General features: G+C 39.2%; 2 protein-coding genes across 2 annotated transcripts; both read left to right on the top strand.

The window, feature by feature from the left end:
• Window positions 1-694: 694 nt before the first annotated feature.
• LOC141609186 (protease Do-like 9) lies at window positions 695-8,186 on the top strand. Its single transcript, XM_074428352.1, has 9 exons — window positions 695-1,372; window positions 3,302-3,501; window positions 3,580-3,760; window positions 3,891-4,082; window positions 5,686-5,918; window positions 6,219-6,320; window positions 6,450-6,500; window positions 7,373-7,477; window positions 7,774-8,186. The coding sequence occupies exons 1-9, from the start codon at window positions 724-726 to the stop codon at window positions 7,870-7,872; spliced, it is 1,812 nt and encodes a 603-aa protein (XP_074284453.1). The 5' UTR covers window positions 695-723; the 3' UTR covers window positions 7,873-8,186.
• A 1,495-nt stretch (window positions 8,187-9,681) lies between these two features.
• Window positions 9,682-25,520, top strand: LOC141609200 (ubiquitin-conjugating enzyme E2 5-like). The gene is made up of 7 exons (XM_074428357.1): window positions 9,682-9,764; window positions 10,283-10,353; window positions 10,760-10,839; window positions 24,013-24,127; window positions 24,218-24,270; window positions 24,436-24,564; window positions 25,308-25,520. The coding sequence occupies exons 2-7, from the start codon at window positions 10,310-10,312 to the stop codon at window positions 25,451-25,453; spliced, it is 567 nt and encodes a 188-aa protein (XP_074284458.1). The 5' UTR covers window positions 9,682-9,764; window positions 10,283-10,309; the 3' UTR covers window positions 25,454-25,520.
• Window positions 25,521-25,749: the final 229 nt, after the last annotated feature.

Below are 25,749 nucleotides of genomic sequence, written 5' to 3'. Positions count from 1 at the left end.
ACTCTTCAATAATTGTACCCAACTTTATTGTGCCAATTTGTCGAATAATTAAAGTACGTCATTGTCATTGTTGTGTTTACAACATTTTTAATTTTGGGGTATCTGAGGAGGTTTTCGAAAATAAATATTTTTTAATTAGATTAAACCTATGAATCAAATTTGGGATTGATTATTATAATGCTTGATATGAAATACTTTTACTTTGCTATTTAAAATATCTTATCGAAATTTTTTTTATATCGAACAAAGTTCTTACTAGTTATTTTTTTTTCAAAACTCGGTTAATTGAAGGGTAATGAGGGTGGATTTGACAATTTGGGCGTAATCGAGTAAAATTGTGAAAAAAAGATTAAGGGATTATGTTTTAAAACATGTGTGTTTTGTATAAAAACTAGGGTTATCATGTATAATTTTTAAAAATATAGGGTTACCTTGTAGAAAATTTCAAAATTCAATTTGGCAATTGACGGGAAAAAAAAGTTAAGAATTACGGCAATATGTATTAATAGAGTTGAGGGTTTGAAAAACACAGGGTTATCATGTAGAAAAACGGGTATAAAATGGATAAGATGTAAAATCTATTCCCGCCCACTAACCATGAAGGTACAACTTTCATACAATCATACCCCTACGGGCCCTACCCGTCCATCACTCAACAAAACTCTACCCATACCCATTCCAACTGGAGCGGATATGAAGCCGTATCTACTCGTATCCGCCCCAATGACATATTTGCGGATAATGCGTCTTAAAAGAGAGCTTGTGTTTGGAAAATTTTATGGTCCATTTTTTAGCGTTGTTGTTTTGTCCCCTATCTCCGCCATTTTCAACATATACATTTCCACATACCCTAACCTGAAGCTGAGAGCTACTATGGGCGACAACAGTAACAACGGCAACTCTAACCGTAAACGAAAGCGCTCCGGAAAATCCAAAACCATCCCTCCTGAAACCCTAGAATCCCAACCCACTACCGCCGACGCCGTGGATGAAGGCGCTCTCTCCTCTCCCACCGCCTCTCACCGCCGCCGTAAGAAACGTGCTTCCGCCTCTAACCGCCGCGACGACGCCATCGCTGCGTCGCCGCCCCATTCTCCGACGTGGGATGAAGATAGCGCGGTGGCGCGTGTGTTGCCGGCGATGGACTCGGTGGTGAAGGTGTTCTGCGTGCATACGGAGCCCAACTTCTCGCTTCCATGGCAGCGTAAACGCCAGTACAGCTCGTCGAGTAGCGGGTTTGTTATTGGTGGACGTAGGGTTTTGACGAATGCGCATTCTGTTGAGCATTATACTCAGGTTAAGCTTAAGAAGAGAGGGTCTGATACTAAGTATTTAGCTACTGTTCTTGCTATCGGAACTGAATGCGATATTGGTAAATTCATTATCTTCGTTAATATTCTCCTTGTTTCTTTGTGTAAAATCTGTGTTGGAGATGTGATATTAGTTGTTGTGAATTTGCATTGGAGAATTGTCTAGTGTTTGGGCTTTTATTGTTTAAGTAGTTCGATATTGTTGTTTGTTTCTTAATTTGCTTTGAAGAATGGTTAGAATGGGTTAAGCTTGAAATGTATTGAGTAAGCATTGTTATTTTTTATGAATTTTGAGCAAGAGATTACGGTGAGAGCATTGTATGTTAGGTTTTTGAAACTCTTGGTTATTGATTAGATTAACTGTGTTTTGCTTTGAATCGACGATTCTTTGACCATTGGTGTAATTAGGTTGTGATAAAGGTAGTGTGGTAGACAATTAAAGGAAAGGAAGGTTTAACATATAAAACAAGTTCGTGTTTGAGGAGACTCCAAAGGCAAATGAAGAGAGAATTAGGAAGAAAATATCTTAGAAGATAAAATGGTTTAGTAAGAGTAACATTAAGGAAGTAGTATTTTTTTTCTTTTGTCATTAAAGGATAATTCTAGATAATCGAGAAACTTTAAATTGGAGCTATCTTTTTGTTTCTACTCTGTTAATTTGCGTGGTGGACAAAAATGGAGGTTTCGTAATTAATTTTCAAATAGACTGTCCTATCTTCATGATGATTTTTGTATGATTCGAAAGACCAAAGTTAGGAAAGTGATAAACCCAGTCCGCGCCTCTATTTTCTTTTTGATTTTCCCGTGACGTAAGGCCAAAGAATCGAAGATAGGAAGCTATAGGGTGGGATTTTGGGTTGGGACATCCTAATAATACGGACGAAAGAACCATTTTTTCACAAATTCTTATTTAAGACGGCATATTCGTCTTAAACTTAAAACGGGTCAAGTGTGGGTAGATGAGACAAAAAAGAGGATGCCTAGGGAGTGCGGACTAACAAAATGTTTGTCCTATATATGCAAGTGGGAGCATATTTGACCCGTTTTCACCTTAAGACAGATACTGCCGTCCTAAGAAAGATTAATGCCATTTTTTTATAGGCGTGATGTTTTGATGTTGCAATTCAATGGTGACTTGTTGACTTGAGGCCCTCAGACAAGACTTTCTGCTTCTTGTGTGGTTATAATGTACAAGGTGATGACTGTATGAAGAGTGCATTACATGCTGTGAAGTGTGAACATTTGATGTGAAGAGAGCAGTTTAGCAAGAGCAGCCCTTAGCTTTAGGCAAGAGATTTAAACCCTCACAGCTGTCCTGATCTAGTTATAGTTGGTGCCAGTTTTTATTATTATTATTATTACTTTTTTTTGGATAACTACTCCCAGGTGGAATCATCACTTTTGTAATTGCTCCCTACTTAAAAAAACTTTAAAAACTGCTACCTTAATCTTTACTCAGGTTGGAAATTGCTTCAAAACTTTAAAAATTGCTCTTTAATCTTTAAAAAAACTTTTGAAGCAATTACTAACCTGAGTAAAGATTAAGGTAGCAGATTTTAAAGTTCTTTTAAGTAGGGAGTAATTACAAAAGTGATGGTTATGCGTGTGAGTAGTTATCAAAAAACCCTTATTAATATTTTTTTTTATTTTTTACTACCGTGCTTAAAGCGTCTATCTTCATATTTTTTTCGTTTGAGTTTGAGATGGGGTGGGAGAGGAGGATATCATTTCATATTAAAGAGTTCAAAAACACTTTCTTGTACACTGGATCACAATATGTTCTACGAAGTACAAGATTTTTCCCTTTTTGAAATTTCTGCTTCTTTTTCATTATCTTGTTTCTATGTTCTTAATCAAGCACATTTATTTATCAACACTGTTGAATAATGGTGTTTTTTGTTGATTGGCAATTTTTTTTTTCCTGCAGAGGAGTTTAAAAGTTAGGTGCTTTTTAATTTTACCGGATAATGTTAATGCATGTAATTTTGCAGCTTTGCTTACCGTTAATGACGATGAGTTCTGGGAAGGGGTTTCACCAGTGGAGTTTGGGGAATTGCCTGCCCTTCAAGATGCTGTTACTGTTGTGGGTTACCCAATAGGAGGGGATACAATTTCTGTGACCAGTGGTGTTGTTTCGCGCATAGAAATATTGTCGTATGTCCATGGGTCTACTGAGCTTCTAGGCTTGCAGGTGAGAAACATATAACTTAAATTCGCTATTAAAATGGTGATTATGTCTCTTATTCCATGCATGTTGATACAACTGTAGATAGATGCTGCCATAAATTCTGGAAACTCTGGTGGACCTGCATTCAACGATAAAGGTAACTGTGTGGGCATTGCGTTTCAGTCACTGAAGCATGACGATGCAGAGAATATTGGATACGTTATACCTACACCAGTCATCTTGCATTTCATCCAGGATTATGAAAGAAATGGAGCTTACACTGGTAGGTTCAACGGATATTAAACGTGTTAGGGTGTTTAGAGCTTTGTCTTAACGCATCTAACAAGTGTCGGAATGATGTTAATTTTTGTGTTTTATTGCTTCATTTCTAAGCTTCATGATGTGTTGTACAGGTTTTCCAATTCTTGGAGTGGAGTGGCAAAAAATGGAAAATCCCGACTTACGGGTGGCAATGGGTATGAAATCCGATCAAAAGGGTGTACGTGTAAAACGTGTTGACCCCACTTCTCCAGAATCCAAGGTTTTGCAGCCATCGGATGTTATCCTCAGCTTCGATGCGGTCGATATTGCAAATGATGGAACAGGTGACTGTCAAGTCAGATTGTCATATTTCCTCTTTTTTCCGTCATTAGCGCTTTCTATTCCTTCATAATTTTAAAAGTAATCCTTTAGGTGTCTTCCTTTACCCTTGCTGTTGCTTATTACCATTGGTATTTAGGTAAAGGTTTGAATAACTTCTATTGTTCACAGATACTCGATTAAGTCTCTGATTTTCCGGCAATGTGTTATTGTAGACAAAAAAGTTGCCATTTCAGTTATATCTTATTACAATGGATAGCCTTAAAAGTAACAAAGAGAAGTCTACTGATTGCTTTTGTAGGCAGCCCTTGATAAGACTGCTGAAAAGAAAACTTTTGCTGCCTTTATACTTGTTTCCCCCTTTGATTCAACCTAAAGTGGCCAGCTGTTCTTGAATTTAATCTAGCTTAAACTTCTCTCAATTTTACGAAATTGATAAACGTCTAACCTTCTGAAGCACTATTCAACAATCTTGGATATTGGCCGTGCAAATTAATATTTTAGGATTTTTTCTTTTCGTCATTCTGGTGCTTGTATTGTCAAAATATATAACCAAGTAAACTTAATACAGTCCTATCATTATTGCTTTTCGCAAGTTGTAGCATATCAGAATATAACTTATTTCCTTCTCTTTTATTTGGTCTTGGGGTTTTGTTGGCTCTGAGTTTCCAGTTGTTTTATGAATAAGAATTGTTGTTGTTGTTGTTGTTGTTGTTGGTGTTGGTGGTGGTTTTGTTGTTGTTTGGTGTGACATTTATTTAAATTTGTTACTAACGTCCTTTTCCAGCGAAAGATGATAATAACTGACCGATTTGCCCTTATTAATAACCTCATTTTACCCTTTTCATTCTTACATTTCCCCTCCTTTTCATTACACTTGACGAATCTTTTCCAAATAAATCAAACCGTTCAAACAAATTGATTGAATCATCTTGCTAATGATTTGCTTCAGATTTCACAAATTAATTCGTATATTTGCTTATTTCACATATTTTGCTTTTATTCAATAAAGAATGAATTCAATTTTGACTGTAGGTTTAATTTTTGTGTTAATGATTTAGGTGTTTATTATGGTTATTCGTGCAATTGAAAACCTAACTATTGCAGTGGAAAGCCCCAATTCTTAATTATTTTCTGGGAAAAAAGTATATAATAAGTAATAACAAACAAACCCAAAAAAAATCCCATATTAGTAACCTTATTTTGGTAGGTCAGGGTGTCAGACTTTCCATGTTTCAACACAGGAAGTAGGCTGCCTACCCCATGTCTCATCATAGACGGGGAGACTTTGAGGCAACATGGTAATGTCGTTGTAGGACTAGTAGCTTACTTACATCTTTCCCCTCCTTCCAAGTCTCACAAAACAAAAAAGAGAACTTTGAAAAACAGAGAAAGAGTCTACTTTGAAGACTCATTCATTCTATTTGTTGAAAGAAATTTGTGTTGTTGACTTGTTACTAATAAAGCAAGTTATTTCTCATTGCTTGCTATAAACATGAACTTTGCTGCTATCTTAAGCCTACTTCTAAATCCTATTAGTTGTTTATTAATGGTTTACGACTTTCTGTGAGAGTAATCTACAATTAATCCGCGTTGTCTTTTTAACAGTTCCTTTCAGACATGGTGAGCGCATAGGTTTCAGTTACCTTATCTCTCAGAAATATACGGGAGATAATGCTGAAATTAAGGTGTTACGTGATTCAGTAACGCACAAGTTCAGTATCAAACTTGGTACTCACAGGAGGCTCATTCCGGCACATAGCAACGGTAGACCTCCTTCATATTACATAGTTGCAGGCTTCGTTTTTACAACTGTCTCCGTTCCATATCTTCGCTCAGAGGTTTGGTTCTACTCTCATTATCCCCCCTCACTTTTTAGTTTTAATGATCGTCCCATTTTAGGAATCATCTTATTGAGCTGAAAATAGCATCTGTTACGTTTATGTGTGGATAATCCACCAAAATTCTCCGTTTAAGAGGATATCTATACCTTATTGCAATAAGTCTAGCCTTTTTTTAGATTAGAAGCTAACTTGGGTTGAGGCTATTGTAGCTGTACCTTTAGATGCACCCTCTGCAAGATTGTGTGTGTTTGAATTCTATTGTATTGTAATGCAGTTTATATTTCAATTTTGTTACAGTACGGTAAAGAGTACGAGTATGAGGCTCCAGTCAAGCTTTTGACCAAGCTATTGCATTCAATGCGACAGTCGAAAGATGAAGAGCTTGTTGTTGTATCTCAGGTCTGTTACTCCCTATCTACCACCCATTCACCCAACTGAGGAAGGGTAGTATAGATTGTGGACTATCCGTGAGTGTTTGTAGAAACTTGCTATATTTACGGAGTTCCTTATTTTCTGTTTTGGTTGTAGGTTCTTGTGGCTGACATCAATATTGGATATGAAGAAATTGTCAACACTCAGGTACTGTTAGGCATTCATTACATGGTGTTAAATCGCGGTTTAATATTTGATCTTGAAAGAGATTGGTGTGACATGGTCTTGATCACTGCTCCATAAATGCGATCGGTACCTGCTCAAAATGTGATCACAACTCACAAGACCTTCAATCCTTGATCATTGGGTTTCTATTCAGTGTCGGGCCTTCGGCCCAGATTTAACACCATGATTGAATAACTAACATTTTGTTGGCAGTCGTTAACTTCATTTTCTGAAGTGACCTGTTTCAGAGACTGTCTTCTGTTCAATTTCCTTTCTAGAAATTTGGTGGTTGGGTGTTAACGAGCCGAGCCGAGCCCGAGCTTGGCCTTGCTCGGCTTGTGCTCAAGAACCAAAACGCAAATTCGAGCCGATTTGATCTTACCTGAGCTTGAAAAAAATGTGCTCGTTATAAAGCTTGCGAGCTTTAGCTCGAGCCCAAATTGAGCCTATATAGAACTGTTTATTTTTTTATTTTTTTTCTTTCGATTTTTTCAATAACAAGGCTCAAAGGTTATATGTAAAAATATTTGGCAAATCAACGAGGAATTTGATATATGTGATACAAAAATATAATCATGATAATTTTTTTTTTTAAAATATGAGCAATATCTTATATAATCACACAAGTTCGAGCCGCTCGCGAGCTTTTCGAGTCGAGCCAGCCTTTGTTCAGCTTGACACTTTAAGCTCTCGAGCCAAGCCCGAGCCCGAGCCGAGCTCGCACGAGCCGAACTTTGACCAAGCTTTGACCGAGCCGATCTCGAGTAGCTCGCGAGCTGTCTCGTCTCATTAACAGCCCTAGTTGTGGGGGTTCAGTAGCATGTTCTCTAATATTTACGGGTGATGACTGTCAGGTTTTAGCTCTCAATGGTAGTCCGGTGAAGAATCTGAAGAGCTTGGCAAGTATGGTAGAGTCTTGTGAAGATGAGTTTATGAAGTTCGAACTTGACTATGATCAGGTCTTGTTCTATTCCCTTTTGTTCACTCGTACTATGACTTGGCTAGAACTTAGAAGCAACTCACCTAAATGTATATCCAAGTGTCACTCTTATTTTATGAAAAGTCTTTGTGCATTTGTCTTAATAAAAATGAAATGTCCAAATATTGTACACTCAAACCCATGTCTGAGTGTCAAGTCGGACATGAGCGCAAGTTAATATGAGTTGTCAGAATATCGAATCTTACATGGATTAGTTTAAATGCCTTCCAATGCTGGAAACTTATCACTGAAAGTAACTTTGTGTTTTGTGTCCAGGTAGTTGTTCTTCGGACAAAAACCGCCAAAGCTGCAACTGTAGATATACTAGCAACACACTGTATACCTTCTGCAATGTCTGATGATCTTAAATCATAAGCCTGATATTCCCATTTTCTCATTCTACTTAGATTTGCCGGTGCCAGTGGTGATTCCAGGCAGATATGAAATTAGCATTCTCAGTTTAGGGTTTACTTTGAGAGTAGTATATGACGTGCGAACTAAATCTTTATACTGTGATAAAGTAAACATGTCAATGAGCATGGAAGTTTGGAGTTAGCTTACTTGAAAGAGGCATGATATTATGATTTATTGGTGGTGCCGATCTAGAGATCGTTTTCTCAGATCCACTCCATTTTTTGTATTCAGATACACTTTCGTCCTGCAATTAGTGTTTTGTTGGAGGATACTCAGATTAGTCTGTTTTGAGCTGGGAATCTGGGATATTTATCATATTTTTCTTGTCACAAAATTGCTGTTGTATTATTATTGATTTATATTTATATAGTGGTCTATCTGCACTCAATCATTTCAAAGTTTACCACAACCGTGAACCGTTTTTCGAGGACACTCAACTCATGGCAAATTGATCGTGATCATTTTGTTTCTTCCCCCAAAACATATGTATCAGTCACCCAGACAGTACAGAAAACATTGCACGTTGACAAAAGTAGCCCTGTTTCTTTAGTGAAATAGCCCCTACCAGAAGTAGTTTGATAGATCTTTCTCAAATCTTGTGGAAAAAATCATTCTTGATTTGGTTTTGCTCACCCTATGTTTAGTAATAATATCATTCTTCCAAAAAAAAAAAAAAAAAAGATTTGGAAGATCAATGCTATGTTCTCTGTAGATTGGTGTCCTTCGATGCTATTTTTAAATGTCTAATGGTAACTCTAAGCTGGGACAGAAGCTTATGAGAGCTTTTGTGGTAGTCCACTCCAAGGTGCCATCGTTGCACTTATGATCGGTACTGCTAGCTACTATGGAGATAGCTTCCTTAAGTTTCTCATGTTTCCTGGCCTTTGAATTACAGAAGATTATGTGTCATTTTTGTACTGACTTTTTGGATGTGATGAACCAATGACTTACACATTGAAGCATCGCAAGCTCGCAGCTGTGTTTTTTGCTTGTAAAGTAATCATTCAAAATACTCCCTTCACCCCATTTACATTGTCCCTAATTTGACGTTGAAGGTCAACCAATGTTGTTTTGGACTAATATTTTCTCACTATAAACAATAGATGCGTATTTTCAAAAATGATAACAAGAAACTACTAGTTGACTGTATCAATCAAACATGAACTTTTTGCACTGATAATTGGTGAACTCAGTGGTCAAGTTGAACTTGGCTAACCATCAAAGTAAATTAGGGACAAAAAAATTGGGATGGAAGTGAAAAGTACTTGATTTTTGAAGTACTTGTTTTCATTTCCCGATTGCTAATTATTCTTATGTCATCTGTTCGAGGGACAATGTCTTCCTTATCTTATTTTTCAAATTTATTCGTTTTGACCGCCTCCTTGTGGCGCTGTTTGGGAATGGGTTTAGGAGAATGTCATTGAATTGAACTTTCTTTTCTCTTTCATGCTAATAAACACCCCCATCTCTTTTAGAAGGATTAACTTTATTCTTTATGAAGTTTGGATGTCACATAAACTCAATGTGCCGAGTCAATGCATTACTATCGTTGTTTATTACTTGGCGATCAAGCTTGAGAATAATGTTTCAACTGCCATAATGGAGAAAGAAGAAGTGGAGAAAGGAAAATGCCTGGATAGCATTTGTTGAAGCAGCCTGTTGTTTTACCTTTTCTTGTAAAATATTTGAATTTGTCTGGTCTGTTTCCATCTCTCAAGTACTACAAAGAGTCTTTAGATATACATATCTAGTTCGTAACTCCTACGTTTAGGAATATTTTGGCCAGGCAGGTCAGCCCTCTCATAATTTGTCTGCTGCTATCTCCCTGATTGTTCAGATTTCAGCTCTTGTTGGTTAGTCTCTGCTCATCTTTACTTTCAGCTTTAATTTGATCATGTTACTTTTAGCTGACTACATCATTATCAGCATCATTGGTGAATTTTTGGATGAGAATTAAATTATAATTTTTGGATGAGAATTAAATTACAATTTCGAGTACCTTAGTCCTAGTTTATGTAAAATCAGTTATTCTTGGCAATTATTATCCCAGTGGCTTGAATGATGTTGTATTTTTTTTGCGGGAGCTTATGCATACTGAGCTTTCCATATAATATATGATGGCTCGTGTTAGTGATCCCTCTTTGACTAAAGGTTTATGGTGGCGGTATGTTGTATCCATGGGAACATATGTTGCTGTCTATTGGAACTTTGGAAGATTACTTGTGCTGATTGTATAGTGGCTATGTTTAATTTTTAAGATGCTTTATAAATATCGATTTTTCTATCAACATGATCTGCTTAACTCCGTGTTTACTTATAATAATACCATTTTACCATAGTATTTTTTTCAAGGACCTTGAATATTTTGTAGGTTTAAGCTCTCTATTATCCTAATCTGATGTCTTCATTGGGCAAGCGAAGGGAGTCGGATGCTATGACATTGTAAGCTCATTTTCAATTAATAAGTTCTACAGCTGGCTTCTTTATAAATGTGATTTTAGCCTTTCTAGCTGACTCTGATGATGGGTTTTATGCTGAAATTTTCCCATCTACACAGGGTTGGTGTTTTTATTTTTATTTTTTTATTTGTACAATAGAAAATGAATTTCCTTTCATAATGCCGTGAAATTTATAACTAACCAAGAGCTTGTATTCCTTATGTTCTAATCTGACAAATCTTTTGGTTTGAAGTCCTTATTATATGAATGTTCATATTGACAATTCCTCCTGTCAAAAAGTTGGTCTATTTGGTATTGAGGCATATTATCTTATCTAGTGTCTATTCAGAAGTGTCATTCTAATGCAAGATGATCACTTTGATGGAAATACTACTTTTGTGTCGCCTTAGGATGATGAGAGATTTCATTGTGGAGCTTATCGATGACAGAACTGATGAATTCATCGTGATATTACGTGGTCCGACTGGGAGTAAGTTGATTCTTTTCTTTCGCTATTGTTATTTTTCAGTATTCTCTTCATGAATTCCTTTTGCCATTGTGAAACACATTGATAGAGCTTTACCATGCTGAAGGTGTGTGATAAATATAAAACTAGGTCGTTAAAATACTAGAATTAGCCTATCAAATTAACAATTTATAACCTAAACTTTGACTCTACTAACTTTAAACTTAAAACAATAGTAAAGTGGAAGTAAATGGTCGAACCCTAGAGAAGGAAATAAGACTAAAGCTTGAAATGTAAACTAATGACTACTAAGTGGGTCTCTACTACTAATTAAGATCCTAAAGACAATATTAACTTAACAAAAGCAATAATCACAAACAATGGATATTAACAAAGGTCAACAAGTAGGGAACATATATGGAAAGGGATTGGTTTTGAGAAACAAACATGGAAATAAGAGTAGAAATTGGAAATCTTCCTATTGAGACAATTCCACAAACAACTAGTATGCAAGATTCAATATAAAGGGAAAACTTGATGTAATTCTCTCTTAGTAACCCAACAATGATGATGCTTGACTCTTTTATTCCTCTCTTACAATTTTCTACCCAATACTATCATCTCAAGATATTGATACATGTAAATTAAACCATCTACAAATACCCTTCAAACTTAAGCAACAATTCATTAAACCATGAAAGGAGACTAAGCATGAGCATAAAGAATTTAACCAAGAGATGAAGCTAGGATCAATTCCTCATAAGATTAAACCATACAAATGAGTAAAAGACATGAACTTTTCTATTTGTTGCATGAATCCTTTAAACCAAATCAACAAACAACAAACTTGCTTCAACAATCCCAACTAAATTAAACCATTTCATTAGGATTTGCACTAATTAAGTAAATAACATGCAAGGATGGCCAACCCAAACATTCATCTACTCAACATAAGAAATAAAGCACAAGAAAAGAACATTAGATAAATTAAGAGAGGTTTAAGAGTCTTACAATCACCAAAGTTGGATACTTTGATCAAATTACATCAAGAATGGAAAGATTAGCCTCCCATAGTCTTCATAAAACCCAAAAACAAAGAAAGATTACAACTTGAAATGGAAAATAGCCTTCTTAATTACTACAAGATTAACCCTAAAAATGAGATTAAAAGAGATGAGATGATGGTAGGTGATAATCCCAGGTCTTCAAACTCTCGGGTATTTATAGGCCTTCACGAAAACCTAGAAAGATTTCCACTTAACAAGCCCACGAAGAAGATTAGAAAAACCCGTAAAGCGGGGATGCGCAGCAGCGCGCAAGCACTGTTCATGCTGCGCATTTTGGCGCACTGCAAGACTGTTTTTGCGCAGTCGCGCACGATCGATCTCGCAAATCTGAACTTCTTTTTCCCACGAGCTAGACCTCTACAATAGCCTTCATTTCTTCTAGTCTTCATTCTTACTTCTCCCAATTGATTTCCGGGTTACAAGTGATCCTTTTGTGCTTTGCCTTGACCTTTGAAAGGTGCTTTAATGCCACTCGGGTTCCATGCATAAGGATTGAGTGCCCAACCGAGTAAACATGCACAAGTTACCACCATATAACCGATTGCCAATTGTTAGGAAAAGTGTACCAAAAGACCCATATTAAAGGACACGAGGGTGATAAAATCGCCCTCTTAGACCGACACAAAACATAACTATCAAACTCCCCCACACTTAGACTTTTGCTAGTCCCGAGCAAAACCCGCAACAAGCAACCATGAAGTCTACAAGAGAGCGTAGGAGAGTAAGACCACTCTTCCCTTTCCTCTACCTTCTTATGTCTCCCTCTAACACAACCACCAATTAAAAAGAAAAAGACATGACTCAAAATTTGCACATACTCTTCACTCACTCACCCTCCTTATTTCTCCCTCAAACAAGACACGACACAACCACCAACTCCGACTCATCACACAACTCCACCCTCCTTATATCACCAACGAGAGATGGCCACTTTCACCTTATCCCAAGGTGGAAGCAAAGTGGCCTAAGCAACTCCTAAAACAATCTAATTCACCACTTATATCACCCCCTTATCACTCCAAGCAAGGTATGATCATGCTACTTGGTTGGCCACACTCCGAAGTAAATCAACAACCAAAGTAGCCAAAGCAAAAATCCACCGATTTGGGACAAGTTTTGTGACTCAAAAAGAAATTAAATCCTAATCTAGCCTCCTTCCAAGACCCTCCTTATCACTCCCTTCTTATCCCTCCATCTTTTTGGTGTTACAATTTTTCAATTTTTCAATTTTTTTGGTGAAAATCCCTCATTTTGCCTAAGGTGCCCTTCCGGGTTTTCACCTTAGCTTTTCCTTTCCTCTCATGGTGGCTCGCAACTCATTTCTTCATTTTACCCGGAATGCCCTTTCGGGTTTTCATCCCGTCCTCGGCCACCTTCCCAATCTTGCCTAGGCGCCCACCCTTGTGGGTTTTCACCTAGCCGGGATTTTCATTTTTTTTTTTTTTTTTTTTTTTTTTTTTTTTTTTTTGTTTGCACTTGCATTTGAAAGACAATTTACATATGTTACAATTCTCACTCCCCCACACTTAAATTTCACATTGTCCTCAATGTGAGGGAGTGCCAACTTCTTCAAAAATTTAGTTGGAGGGGCCCGAGCCTTCGCCTTGCTCATATGCCCCCCGGTTCTTTCTTCTTCTTTCTCTTCTTTCTCTTTCTTGTTGGGCCCTTGTGTAGGCCGCATTAACTTGAGTCTCATCGATGGTGGGTTGATAGGTTGGGTCATTGGAGTGAAGAGTCATGCCGAAAAGGCCTTGAATAAGGCCAAAGGAGTCTTCATGGGCTTTGGCGTCATAGTAGGAGTCGTCAAGGTATTGGTGGTGCCTTTCGTTTTGCACCCCAAATTGTTGACTCACTTCTTCCCGCCACTTGTTTTGATCTTGCCACATAGCTTGATTTTCCGCCCAAGCTTTGGCACATTGTTGTTGCCATGCAAGAGACTCCTCTTGCCTCTTGGCAATGTCTTCAAGAATTTTCTTTTGGGCCAATTCGGCCTCATCTCCCAACCGTCTATGCTCCTCAAAAGATTTTCGGAATTGATCATAACTCTCCAATCTTGGCGTTTGTTGTTGTTGCCAAGAATGGGAGCTCTCAACCCTCCCACTAATCGCTTCCAACGTCCCCCGGGTATCTTCAAAGTACTTAAACAATTTGTGTTGCCATGGTGGTAAAGGTGTACTTGAAGAACCCTCGGCCTCAAACATAGGAGTGTCTTGAGGCGGTTGGTAGGTCGACGGAATGTGTGGGGTCTCATGGAAGCCCCCCTCAATAAGCTCAACTTCTCTTTCTTCTTCATGTTGGGGACCTCGGGAAGGCTCAACGGCTCTTCTCTTCCTCATTCGTTGCGGTGGTGGGTTAGGGAGGTTGCCCTCGGGAGGACAAAAGAAATCCCGGGCTCGAGGTCCACTCGGAAGTGGGCCATTCAAGGGAAGCTTCATGTAAGGTACACCCCCCTCCCCCAACCAATGACAACTCCATGGAACCGTGTCCAAAGAATGAATCATGTGACACTCCACCAACCCCGCTTCATTGTATAGGTGATTCCCCCACACATGAGGTTGTTCGTCCGGAATTTCCCCAACCAAACTAGCCACGAAAAGAGTGACCAAACCTCCACAATTTATACTTCCTTTCTTTTCACGTTGCTTAGTTGCACCCACCACAAAAAGCCTTGCCCAATCCGGCACTCCCTCCCCCTCGGGCAACATCGCCCACAAACACTCACGGACCCCCTCATTGAGCTTGGTAGGCTCCCCCATCGTAAAGAAAAAGCATGAAATCATTCGGGTGAGAATCCGGATGGGAGGGTTTGTGATTGAGGCTATTTTGTCATTGTTTGTCCGGGGTGTTTTCCTTGTGAGCCCAAACCAAGAATCATCCAAGGCCGTACCCGGTAGGTTTATTGGGGAGGGTGGTTTGGTGATACTCAAAATTTCCCTTACCCGCTCAAAGGTGATGGTGTGCCAAGTTTTGTTCAACCTAAAGTTCACCCTTTCATTCCCCCTTTCCCCCGTGATTTCGATGGTCGAGAGGAATTCTAAGGTGTAAGCGGAGTAGGTGCGAGGTTGAAGGTGAAGGTACCTCTCTAACCCCACCTTAGTGAGGAAGGCAAGGGTGTGGTCAAGGATGCCCATATCCCTCAAGGTTTCCGGGTGAAGGAATTTGGAAATTGGGAGGGGCTTACTCTCAAGGAACCTAAAGTAAGTCTTAATGTTGTTTGGTAACCCTTCATCCCCCTTAAAAGGTTTGGGTGGTGCACTTGGTGGAGGTTGGTTTGAGGCTTCCCCCTTCTTCTTAGACTTCCCTTTTCCAAGACCAAAAACCATCTTGTTCTTGTAAAAAAATTTTCAAAAACAACCACTTAATACAACCAAAAATCTGAAAAATTTTCTAAGGGGCAATTCAACAAACACCTTGTGTGCACTAGCACCAAATTGTGTATCTAAGGTAATTTTGTTGAATATTTGCCTTCCCTAACAGAAAATGATTACCAACAATCCCCAAACAAGCAATTACAAGCAAGAAATCAACTCAACTACTCAAAGGAAATCAAATTGAAAAAAAATAAGACAAGGATAGTGAAGAAAGTTGTTATACCTCCCCGAAAAAATCCTCAATCTTGCTTGAATGTTGTATAAAAACCCTTTTAAAACCCAGAAATCCACTTGAACAAACTTCAATTCAACCCGGAAAAATTCTAGGGTTAGGGGGATTTGGGGATTTTTGTCAGAAAATTGGAGATTTGATGGTGTTTTTGATGTCAAGGATAAATTTGGTGAAGAAATTGGTGATGAGAAGGAGGTTTGTTGTTGATATGGAGTGATTTGGTAGGATTTTTAGTGGATGAGAGAGGGGGTTTGGTGTTTGTCGAAAAAATAATGGAGTAAGTTATGAGGAGGAAGCACGGGCTAAGAGAAGAAAAGAATCGAGATATCAGACCTGCGCAGGCTGAGCAGGCTGCGCAATTACTGTTCCCTCCTGCGCAATTTTGCGCACCTGCGCATGCCTTTTGCGCAGGCTGCGCAGTGTTTCGCAGTTTTGGTTCTTGTTCTTTTAGTTCCAAAGTCATTCCTTAGCCAAAAATTTTCCATTTCTTCCTATTCTCTTTTCCTTGGTCTCTTCCTATGACTTTGTTCATCAAACCCGACTCTCATCTCCTCTTGGGCACGCCTTCCAAGAGGGTTCTTGCAAATCACTATATCATTAAACAAACCTCAAGTGCCTTTTTACATATCAAATGCAAATGAAATTAATTCAACGAAAATTAACATGCGAGTAAATAAATTGCGGAATTAAATTGCGAAAGTAAACTACTCTAAGAAAGCAATTAAATTGGGATAGAATATTTACAAATTTTGCCGTTATTTAACGTCGATGGCTCGACTTTGTCAAAGTTGGAGAATCAATCTTTGTAAATTGGATCTTCTAAAAGAAGATCCTCTTCACCTCGTAGTTCGATTCCTTTGTAGTACTTCTTCAATCTATGCCCATTTACCTTTATAACCTTCCCCGAGGTCGGGTCTTCAACCTCCACCGCTCCGTGGGGAAAAACCTTCTTGACTTTGTAGGGTCCAAACCACTTTGACCTCAACTTGCCGGGAAAATTCTTGAGGCGACTTTGAAAAACCAACACATCTTCTCCCTCTTCGAAAACTCTTCTTGTGACCATCTTGTCATGCCAAGACCGAGCCTTCTCCTTGTAGATGCTAGCATTGTCATAGGCATTGTGCCTAAGCTCTTCCAATTCTTGTATTTGAAGCTTTCGGTGCAATCCCGCCTCATCGACATTTTGATTAAAAGCTTTAATTGCCCAATAGGCTTTGTGCTCCACCTCTACGGGAAGGTGGAATCCCTTCCCATAGATTAGCCTATATGGGGACATGTCGATTGGGGTCTTATATGCCGTTCGATAAGCCCATAGAGCATCTTCAAGCCTCTTGCTCCAATCCTTGCGGTCGGGATTGACCGTTCTTTCCAAGATGTGTTTAACCTCCCGGTTAGAGACTTCCGCTTGGCCATTTGTTTGGGGGTGATATGCCGTAGAAACTTTGTGAAGCACACCATATTTTTGAAGCAAGGTTGAGATCACCTTGTTACAAAAATGAGTCCCCCTATCACTCACAATGGCTTTTGGGAAGCCGAATCTTGAAAATATATTGCTTTTGACAAATGCTTGCACCGTCTTGGCATCATCACATTTGGTGGGGATGGCTTCCACCCACTTAGACACGTAGTCGACCGCCAAGAGGATGTAGAGATATCCATAGGAGTTAGGGAATGGTCCCATGAAGTCTATTCCCCAAACATCAAAAATTTCCAAGTAGAGCATCGGTTGTTGGGGCATTTCGTTCCTACGTGATATGTTGCCAAAACGTTGGCATCTATCACAAGTAGTAACGAAGATATGAGCATCTTTAAACAACTTGGGCCAATAAAAACCGCACTCAAGGATTTTACGTGCCGTTCTTTGCGGCCCAAAGTGACCCCCACAAGCGTACTCATGGCAATGCTTTAGGATGGACGGGATTTCTACATCCGGCACACAACGGCGGATGACTTGGTCTTGGCACATTTTCCACAAATATGGCTCATCCCATATATAGAACCTAGAATCGGACTTGATCTTGTTCCTTTGACTAGATGAAAGAGAGGTGGGAAACTTCTTGGTGACCATGTAATTTACCAAGTTGGCATACCATGGCTCCGTCATCCTCAAACTATAAAGAGATTCATGAGGCAAACTCCCATCGACTATCCCCATTCGTTGCATTTGTTGATCATTGAGTTGTAGTCGACTTAGGTGGTCGGCCACCACATTTGCCAATCCCTTTTTCTCTCTTATCTCTATGTCAAACTCACTAAGTAGGAGAACCCACCTCATTAATCTTGGTTTGGAGTCCTTCTTGCTCACAAGTTGAGTGATGGATTTGTGATCGGTATAGACAATCACCTTGACTCCTAGTAAGTATGAGCGGAACTTCTCTAGAGCATAAACCACCGCCAAGAATTCCTTCTCGGTGACGGTGTAGTTTCGTTGAGCATCATTCAAGAGAGATGAAGCATATTGAATCACATATGAAGCTTTGTCATCCTTTTCTCCCAAAACGGCTCCAATGGCAAAATCGCTTGCATCGGTCATGATCTCAAAAGGCCGATCCCACTTGGGTGCTTGAATGATTGGAGCCGATACAAGTCTTTCCTTCAACAAGTCAAATGCTTCCCTACAATGATCATCAAACACGAACTCCACATCCTTGTGCAAAAGTTTGCACAAGGGGTTAGCGATTTTGGAGAAATCTTTAATAAACCTTCGATAAAAACTCGCGTGTCCCAAGAACGACCTCACGTCTCGAGTATTAGATGGATACGGTAAGGTTTTAATCACATCCACCTTTGCCGTATCCACCTCAATCCCTCTTTTCGACACTATGTGTCCTAACACGATTCCACTACTCACCATCAAGTGACACTTTTCAGAATTTAAAATGAGGTGAGAGTCTATGCACCGTGATAGGACCATAGCGAGGTGGTCTAGACACGAGTCAAATGAGTCCCCATGGAGGGTGAAGTCATCCATGAAGACTTCCAAAATACGCTCCACATAGTCCGAGAAAATGCTCATCATGCATCGTTGGAAAGTGCCGGGGGCATTGCACAATCCAAAAGGCATGCGGCGGTAAGCATAAGTACCGAATGGGCAAGTAAAGGTTGTTTTGGATTGATCCTCCGGGTGAATGGGGATTTGAAAATACCCGGAATATCCATCCAAAAAGCAATAATACTCTTTCCCACCTAACCTCTCTAGCATTTGATCTAGAAAGGGTAGGGGGAAATGGTCCTTCCAAGTGACTTGGTTGAGGCGACGATAATCAATACACACCCTCCATCCCGTTTGCAAACGGGTGGGGATCAATGCCCCTTGAGTGTTTTTGACTACCGTCACCCCTCTCTTCTTTGGCACAACTTGAGTAGGACTTACCCATTGGGAGTCACTAATTGGAAAGATAATACCCATTTGAAGAAGTTTGATAATCTCTTCCTTGACAACTTCCATCATAGGTGGATTAAGCCTTCGTTGTGGTTGTCGAACGGGTTTTGCATCCTTTTCCAATCGAATTTTGTGCACGCAAGTGCTTGGGCTTATCCCCTTGATATCCGCGATGCTCCATCCAAATGCTCCTTTATACTTTTGCAAAACATCCACCAACCTCCTCTCTTGTTCACTCTCAAGTTGGTTTGAAATTATGAGGGGTAGAGTGTCATTTGCCCCAAGAAAGACGTATTTCAAATTGTTGGGGAGTGGTTTGAGGTTGGGGGTGGGTGGCTTAATGATGGATGGAAGGGGCCTTTCAAGGGAGGCCTCTAAGGATAGAAAATGGGACGGGTTGTCATAAGAGTAGGAAGAAAAACAAGACTCGGATGGACTGGGAATTGCGCAGGCTGCGCATAGGGTCTGCGCAGGCTGCGCAGGATTGCGCAGGCTGCGCATTGTGGGTGCGCAGGCTGCGCAGGTTCTCGACATTCCTTCTTCAATTTCTTTCACTTCTTTTCCATCCTTTAATTCTTCAAGTGGTTCTTCCGTTTCCAATTCTTCTACACTTTCCTGCACATCATTAGACAACAAAAAACGCAACCCTTCCTTCTCGACATTGTTAGTGAGGGCCACCTCAAGTGGGTCCCTTTGACACAACATATAAACTTGAGAGGTAATTGGTTCAATGATGTCTAAGAAATAACATGAATGTGAATCGCTAGGTTGTTTCATAGCATCATAGATGTTGTACGTGAGTTTCTTTCCATCAAATTCCATAGTGAGGTTCCCATTAGACACATCAATCTTGGTTTTAGAGGTCTTCATAAAAGGCCTCCCCAAAAGGATGGGAGTGGCCCTCGAGTCGGCTTCCATGTCAAGAACATAGAAGTCGGCCGGGAAGGTTAAGTGGTCTACCTCTACCAACACATCCTCCACCATCCCCTTTGGGTATATGTTTGAGCGATCCGCAAGTTGGATCACTACATCGGTTTTGTTCAATGGTGGAAGTCCCAAAGTCTCATAGAGGGCATATGGCATAACATTGATTGATGCACCAAGGTCTAACATAGCATGAGTGAAACTTTTGTCCCCAATAGAGCATGGTATGGTGAACATTCCCGGGTCTCCACACTTTTTGGGAAGTGATTTTTTAAAAATTGCGGAAACATGTTCACTTACCCTTACTCTTTGGGTTCCCTTCCTTGGGCTTCTCCTAGGTGTGAAAAGTTCCTTGAGAAACTTTGCATACCTAGGTACACCTTTCAAAAGATTTAGCAAAGGGATATTTACTTCACACTTCCTAAAAGTTTCATAGAGATCCTCATCTCTTGCGACACTTTTAGAATGTGTGAGAGCACTAGGAAAAGGTACCTCCACAACATACTCTCTCTCGATCTCCTCAACATGATCCTTGGCTTTGTTGCTTTCACTCTTTTCTTTGTCATTCCTCAAGGGAGTCTTCTCCTCTTCCCCACTAGCTCTAGAGGGTGTCTCTTTCTCTTCCTCAACCACTAGCTCTTCTTCAACTTGTTCCTCAATGTCAATGACCCTCTCATGTGATTTGGCCTTCCTCTTCTTCTTCGGGGGAGATTCTAGGGTTCTCCCCTTTCTCAAAGTCATGGAGCTTGCATTTTCCTTTGGTGGAAATGTTGTAGATGGAATTGAGTTAGAGTTCCTTTGATTGTTCTTGGCCATTTCTTGTGCAAGTTGGCCAAGTTGAATCTCAAGGTTCTTCACCCTAGCATCACTTGAAATTTTGTCCGCATCCATTTTGTCAAACCTCTTGGTATTTTCGGCTTGCCCTTTCATGATCATCTTGAACATCTCATTTGTAGACAAATCTTCATTTCCTTGGGAGGAAGAGCCCCCTCCTTGTTGGAAGTTCTTGTGGTTACCTTGGAAATTCCCTTGGTTTCCTTGGTTTCCAAATTGGAAGGATCCTCCCTTGGCTTGTTGATGATTGTTGTTTCTTTGGTAATTGGAGTTTTGTCCTTGAGAGTTGGAGTTCTTCAAGTGATTGAATTGACCATTTTGGAAGCTCTTGGAGGTATCTCCTCCCCAACTAAGGTTTGGATTGTCCCTTGACCCAATATTGTAAGTATTGCCGCTCGGATCATACTTATAATACCCTCCCCCATTGGGGTTCCTAGAGTTGTATTGACCGTGCATCATGGCACTCACATTCTCCTTGCTTATTCCTTGCTCTTCCATGATGGGACAAGTTTCCATTGGGTGTGGCCCTTGACAAAAATTACACTCCACATTAGATCCTTGTGCTCCTCCTTGATTGTTCCCCCCTAGTTGAGCAACCATTTTTGTGAGATCATCCACGGTTTTCTCAAGCTTGTGGGAGGAAGGAGAAGGTGTCTCAATGGAGTTAATATTCTTTGACACTCGGCTTCTTCCATAGTTCCTTGTGCTAGCGGCCAACTTTTCTATGATCTCATTTGCCTCCGCCACGGAATAGTTGTCAACTCCACCACCCGTAGCGGAATTAACCATGATTTGGTATTGTACGGTAAGACCATCACAAAAGTTGACCAAAAGGTCATCACCACTAAGACCATGGTAAGGACATTGAGCAACCAATTTCTTGAATCTCTCCCAATACTCATATAAGCTCTCACTTGCATCTTGCTCCGGAGAAGTGATGGCTTTCTTTGCATGGTTATGTCTTGAGTCGGGGTAGTATTTCTCAAGAAAAGCCGCCTTCATGTCCTTCCAAGTACGGATTGTACCCGGTTGAAGGTAAAACAACCAATCTTTTGCCGCATCTTGAAGTGAAAATGGGAAAGCTCTCAACTTAAATTGATCTTCCGTGACACCATTTGGAATTGCACCCTCACACATCATATGGAATTCGGAAAGATGGCGATTTGGGTCATCCCCCGCATGTCCATGAAACTTTGGGAGGTTGTGAATGAAATAGCCCTTCAATTCAAAGTTGGCATTAGCTCCCATGGGTGGGTAGGCTATGCAAAGAGGTTGAGTGTCATAATTTCTTGCCCGGAGCTCCCTAATAGTTCTAGTATCATTCGCCATTTGTGGGTATTCCACTTCAATTGGTTCTACTTCTATTGGTTCTTCTTCAATAGGGACTTCTAAAGGTGGTTCTTCTACTCTATGTTCTCTTGGTGGTCTTCGGTACCAAGGGTTAGTGAATAGCCAAGAATATGCTCCAAAAGCGTCTTCTTCCACGGGGGTTGATTCACCGTGTGGTGGAGAGCTAAACATAAACCTTCACACTAACCACACCAATTAGAACTTCCACGTATTTATCAAGGCAAAGAGGAGAGAAATAACTACTAGCATGCAATTTAACAATCACTCTTTTACAAAGACTAACTACACTAATTTAAAGACCAATAGTTCAAAAACAAGCTTTAGCTACGTTGCCTTCCCCGGCAACGGCGCCAAAATTTGATAAATATAAAACTAGGTCGTTAAAATACTAGAATTAGCCTATCAAATTAACAATTTATAACCTAAACTTTGACTCTACTAACTTTAAACTTAAAACAATAGTAAAGTGGAAGTAAAGGGTCGAACCCTAGAGAAGGAAATAAGACTAAAGCTTGAAATGTAAACTAATGACTACTAAGTGGGTCTCTACTACTAATTAAGATCCTAAAGACAATATTAACTTAACAAAAGCAATAATCACAAACAATGGATATTAACAAAGGTCAACAAGTAGGGAACATATATGGAAAGGGATTGGTTTTGAGAAACAAACATGGAAATAAGAGTAGAAATTGGAAATCTTCCTATTGAGACAATTCCACAAACAACTAGTATGCAAGATTCAATATAAAGGGAAAACTTGATGTAATTCTCTCTTAGTAACCCAACAATGATGATGCTTGACTCTTTTATTCCTCTCTTACAATTTTCTACCCAATACTATCATCTCAAGATATTGATACATGTAAATTAAACCATCTACAAATACCCTTCAAACTTAAGCAACAATTCATTAAACCATGAAAGGAGACTAAGCATGAGCATAAAGAATTTAACCAAGAGATGAAGCTAGGATCAATTCCTCATAAGATTAAACCATACAAATGAGTAAAAGACATGAACTTTTCTATTTGTTGCATGAATCCTTTAAACCAAATCAACAAACAACAAACTTGCTTCAACAATCCCAACTAAATTAAACCATTTCATTAGGATTTGCACTAATTAAGTAAATAACATGCAAGGATGGCCAACCCAAACATTCATCTACTCAACATAAGAAATAAAGCACAAGAAAAGAACATTAGATAAATTAAGAGAGGTTTAAGAGTCTTACAATCACCAAAGTTGGATACTTTGATCAAATTACATCAAGAATGGAAAGATTAGCCTCCCATAGTCTTCATAAAACCCAAAAACAAAGAAAGATTACAACTTGAAATGGAAAATAGCCTTCTTAATTACTACAAGATTAACCCTAAAAATGAGATTAAAAGAGATGAGATGATGGTAGGTGATAATCCCGTGTCTTCAAACTCTCGGGTATTTATAGGCCTTCACGAAAACCTAGAAAGATTTCCACTTAACAAGCCCACGAAGAAGATTAGAAAAACCCGTAAAGCGGGGATGCGCAGCTGTCGCGCAGTCGCGCAAGATCTGTTCATGCTGCGCATTTTGGCGCACACCCAAGCACAAGACTTCTTTTTAAGCAGCCGCGCACGATCTCGCAAATCGAACTTCTTTTTCCCACGAGCTAGACCTCTACAATAGCCTTCATTTCTTCTAGTCTTCATTCTTACTTCTCCCAATTGATTTCCGGGTTACAAGTGATCCTTTTGTTCTTTGCCTTGACCTTTGAAAGGTGCTTTAATGCCACTCGGGTTCCATGCATAAGGATTGAGTGCCCAACCGAGTAAACATGCACAAGTTACCACCATATAACCGATTGCCAATTGTTAGGAAAAGTGTACCAAAAGACCCATATTAAAGGACACGAGGGTGATAAAATCGCCCTCTTAGACCGACACAAAACATAACTATCAGTGTGTGTAAAAAGGAGACTAATTTTTCCCCTTTTTAGAAATGGAATAAAATTTCTGATTTTGGGAATTACATATGTGGATGTTTTGCCGACAGGTCCATACAAGGGTGGAGTTTGGAAATTACATGTTCAGCTTCCAGATGCTTATCCTTACAAGCCTCCTTCGATTACATTCATGAACAAAATTTTTCACCCAAATATTCATGAGCAGTGAGTTTGCTATTCGTCTTCTTCAGCAACTTTAACTTTTTCGGAACAAAATCACTAGAAACCTGACTATATGCTTTCTTTGAGCTCCAGCTTGGGCACCATTTGCTTGAACGTGATTGACAAAGACTGGAGTCCTGCATATGGTAATAATCTGTCTTTGGCATAAATATTATCACCGTTAATGACTTTTTCTCCCTATGGCGAAAATGATCTACTTACCAGAAGAATTCGAGTTTTTGATTCTAGGGATGGGGTCAAGTAAGCTATTTTCTTCTCATCTCTGGTTATCACTTGCTGTTTCGATGCAGAGTTTGTGAAGGTGTTTGATATCATCCTTCCTCAGCTGTTGCTATACCCAAATCCTTCACATGGCCTCAATGAAGATGCCATCTTCCTACTGATGACCAATAAAGAGGAATTTGAAGAGAAAGTTAAAGGTACAACATCCGAATTCAAGGTATACCTATGTGTGACAGTTTATATATTGAAGGAACCCTGTTCTTTTCTACTGGGTTGAAAAACTATCTTGGTTCTTGTGGCACTTTGCACCGAATATATTTTTCTTCCTGATTATTTTGAACATGTGGTTTTTCTTTCTTTTGATTTGTTAGCTTTTATAAATTTGATGAATTTACCAAGGGTTTGTTGTAATGAATAGAGAAGCCAGAGGCTTTATATTCCGTTGCAAATGTGCACTAACTGCTAGGTAGTAGGTGAAGGTGACTGAAGACTTCTATGATCGTAAAGGCGGAAAATTAAGGTTTCTGTTGATTATTTCGAGGACATTAGTATTAAGAATTCATGGGATGTAAGAAACCTAATATTAACCTTTTAAGGAAATTTGTGATTTGACCTTGTGTGCGGCTTACTATTTTCTCTGAGAGTTGCACTGTTGCTCAAACTTGAAACCTTTTAGCTTCTTATACTGCAAGGCTGCTAGATCAAATTTTTCTACACAGTAGATAATTTATTAATTTTGTTGCTCTTATGCATGACTATTTTGTTAATAATGTCTTTGCGCCAGATGGGCTTTTTTTTTTATCACTTTGTGTGCCGATCGCCTTCTATAACATTTACATTTCAGCATCGTAGATTAATGGTTGCTGACTGCCATTATAATGCTCATTGATTTGCAAATAAATTGTATTAATTAGTACGAGTATTATTTAAAAACATTCAGAATACTGTGTTCTTTATGCCAAAGAGGAGGATATTATTGGTTCTAGTAGTAGAGCAGAAATCCTTGATGGGGATTTCAGTGATTCTGAAGATGCATCAAGTGACGATAATTCTGAAGATGCAGTTGCAGGAGTTCTAGAATTATGAGAATGAATGAGACTTCATGTTCCATAATCCATAGCTGTCATGGATGTAACACTAGTCTATAACAAGGTGAGCTTGTTCACATATAATTTAATGTTTTTTTGTGTCCAGAAATTATAGAAACTGTAAGCTGTGTTACAAAATTTGTTCACAATTGGCTTGTCATGCTTCCAATTCTTTTATGTGCATCCTGCAGGAGTTGTGAAAGTGGTCGTGATGCTAATTCTCATGTACTAGCTATGTTAACTCAGATTCCTTATTATAGAATAGAGTAACTAACTCAATATAGTTAGTTATGT

This window comes from Silene latifolia, chromosome 1, assembly GCF_048544455.1.
Source record: "Silene latifolia isolate original U9 population chromosome 1, ASM4854445v1, whole genome shotgun sequence".
Lineage (NCBI taxonomy): Eukaryota > Viridiplantae > Streptophyta > Magnoliopsida > Caryophyllales > Caryophyllaceae > Silene > Silene latifolia.
The sequence above is the reverse complement of the archived record's forward strand: the minus strand, read 5'-3'. Positions and strand labels throughout refer to the sequence as shown.

What these genes read in the sequence shown, in the direction of transcription:
- LOC141609186 (XM_074428352.1), top strand. Translation starts at nt 724, where the DNA reads ATGACATATTTGCGGATAATGCGTCTTAAAAGAGAGCTTGTGTTTGGA. An exon ending in CTGAGCTTCTAGGCTTGCAG is followed by an intron (nt 3,502 to 3,579) that starts GTGAGAAACATA and finishes ATACAACTGTAG; the next exon opens with ATAGATGCTGCCATAAATTC. An exon ending in TATTGCAAATGATGGAACAG is followed by an intron (nt 4,083 to 5,685) that starts GTGACTGTCAAG and finishes TCTTTTTAACAG; the next exon opens with TTCCTTTCAGACATGGTGAG.
- LOC141609200 (XM_074428357.1), top strand. Translation starts at nt 10,310, where the DNA reads ATGTCTTCATTGGGCAAGCGAAGGGAGTCGGATGCTATGACATT. An exon ending in CACCCAAATATTCATGAGCA is followed by an intron (nt 24,128 to 24,217) that starts GTGAGTTTGCTA and finishes TTTGAGCTCCAG; the next exon opens with CTTGGGCACCATTTGCTTGA. An exon ending in AGACTGGAGTCCTGCATATG is followed by an intron (nt 24,271 to 24,435) that starts GTAATAATCTGT and finishes GTTTCGATGCAG; the next exon opens with AGTTTGTGAAGGTGTTTGAT.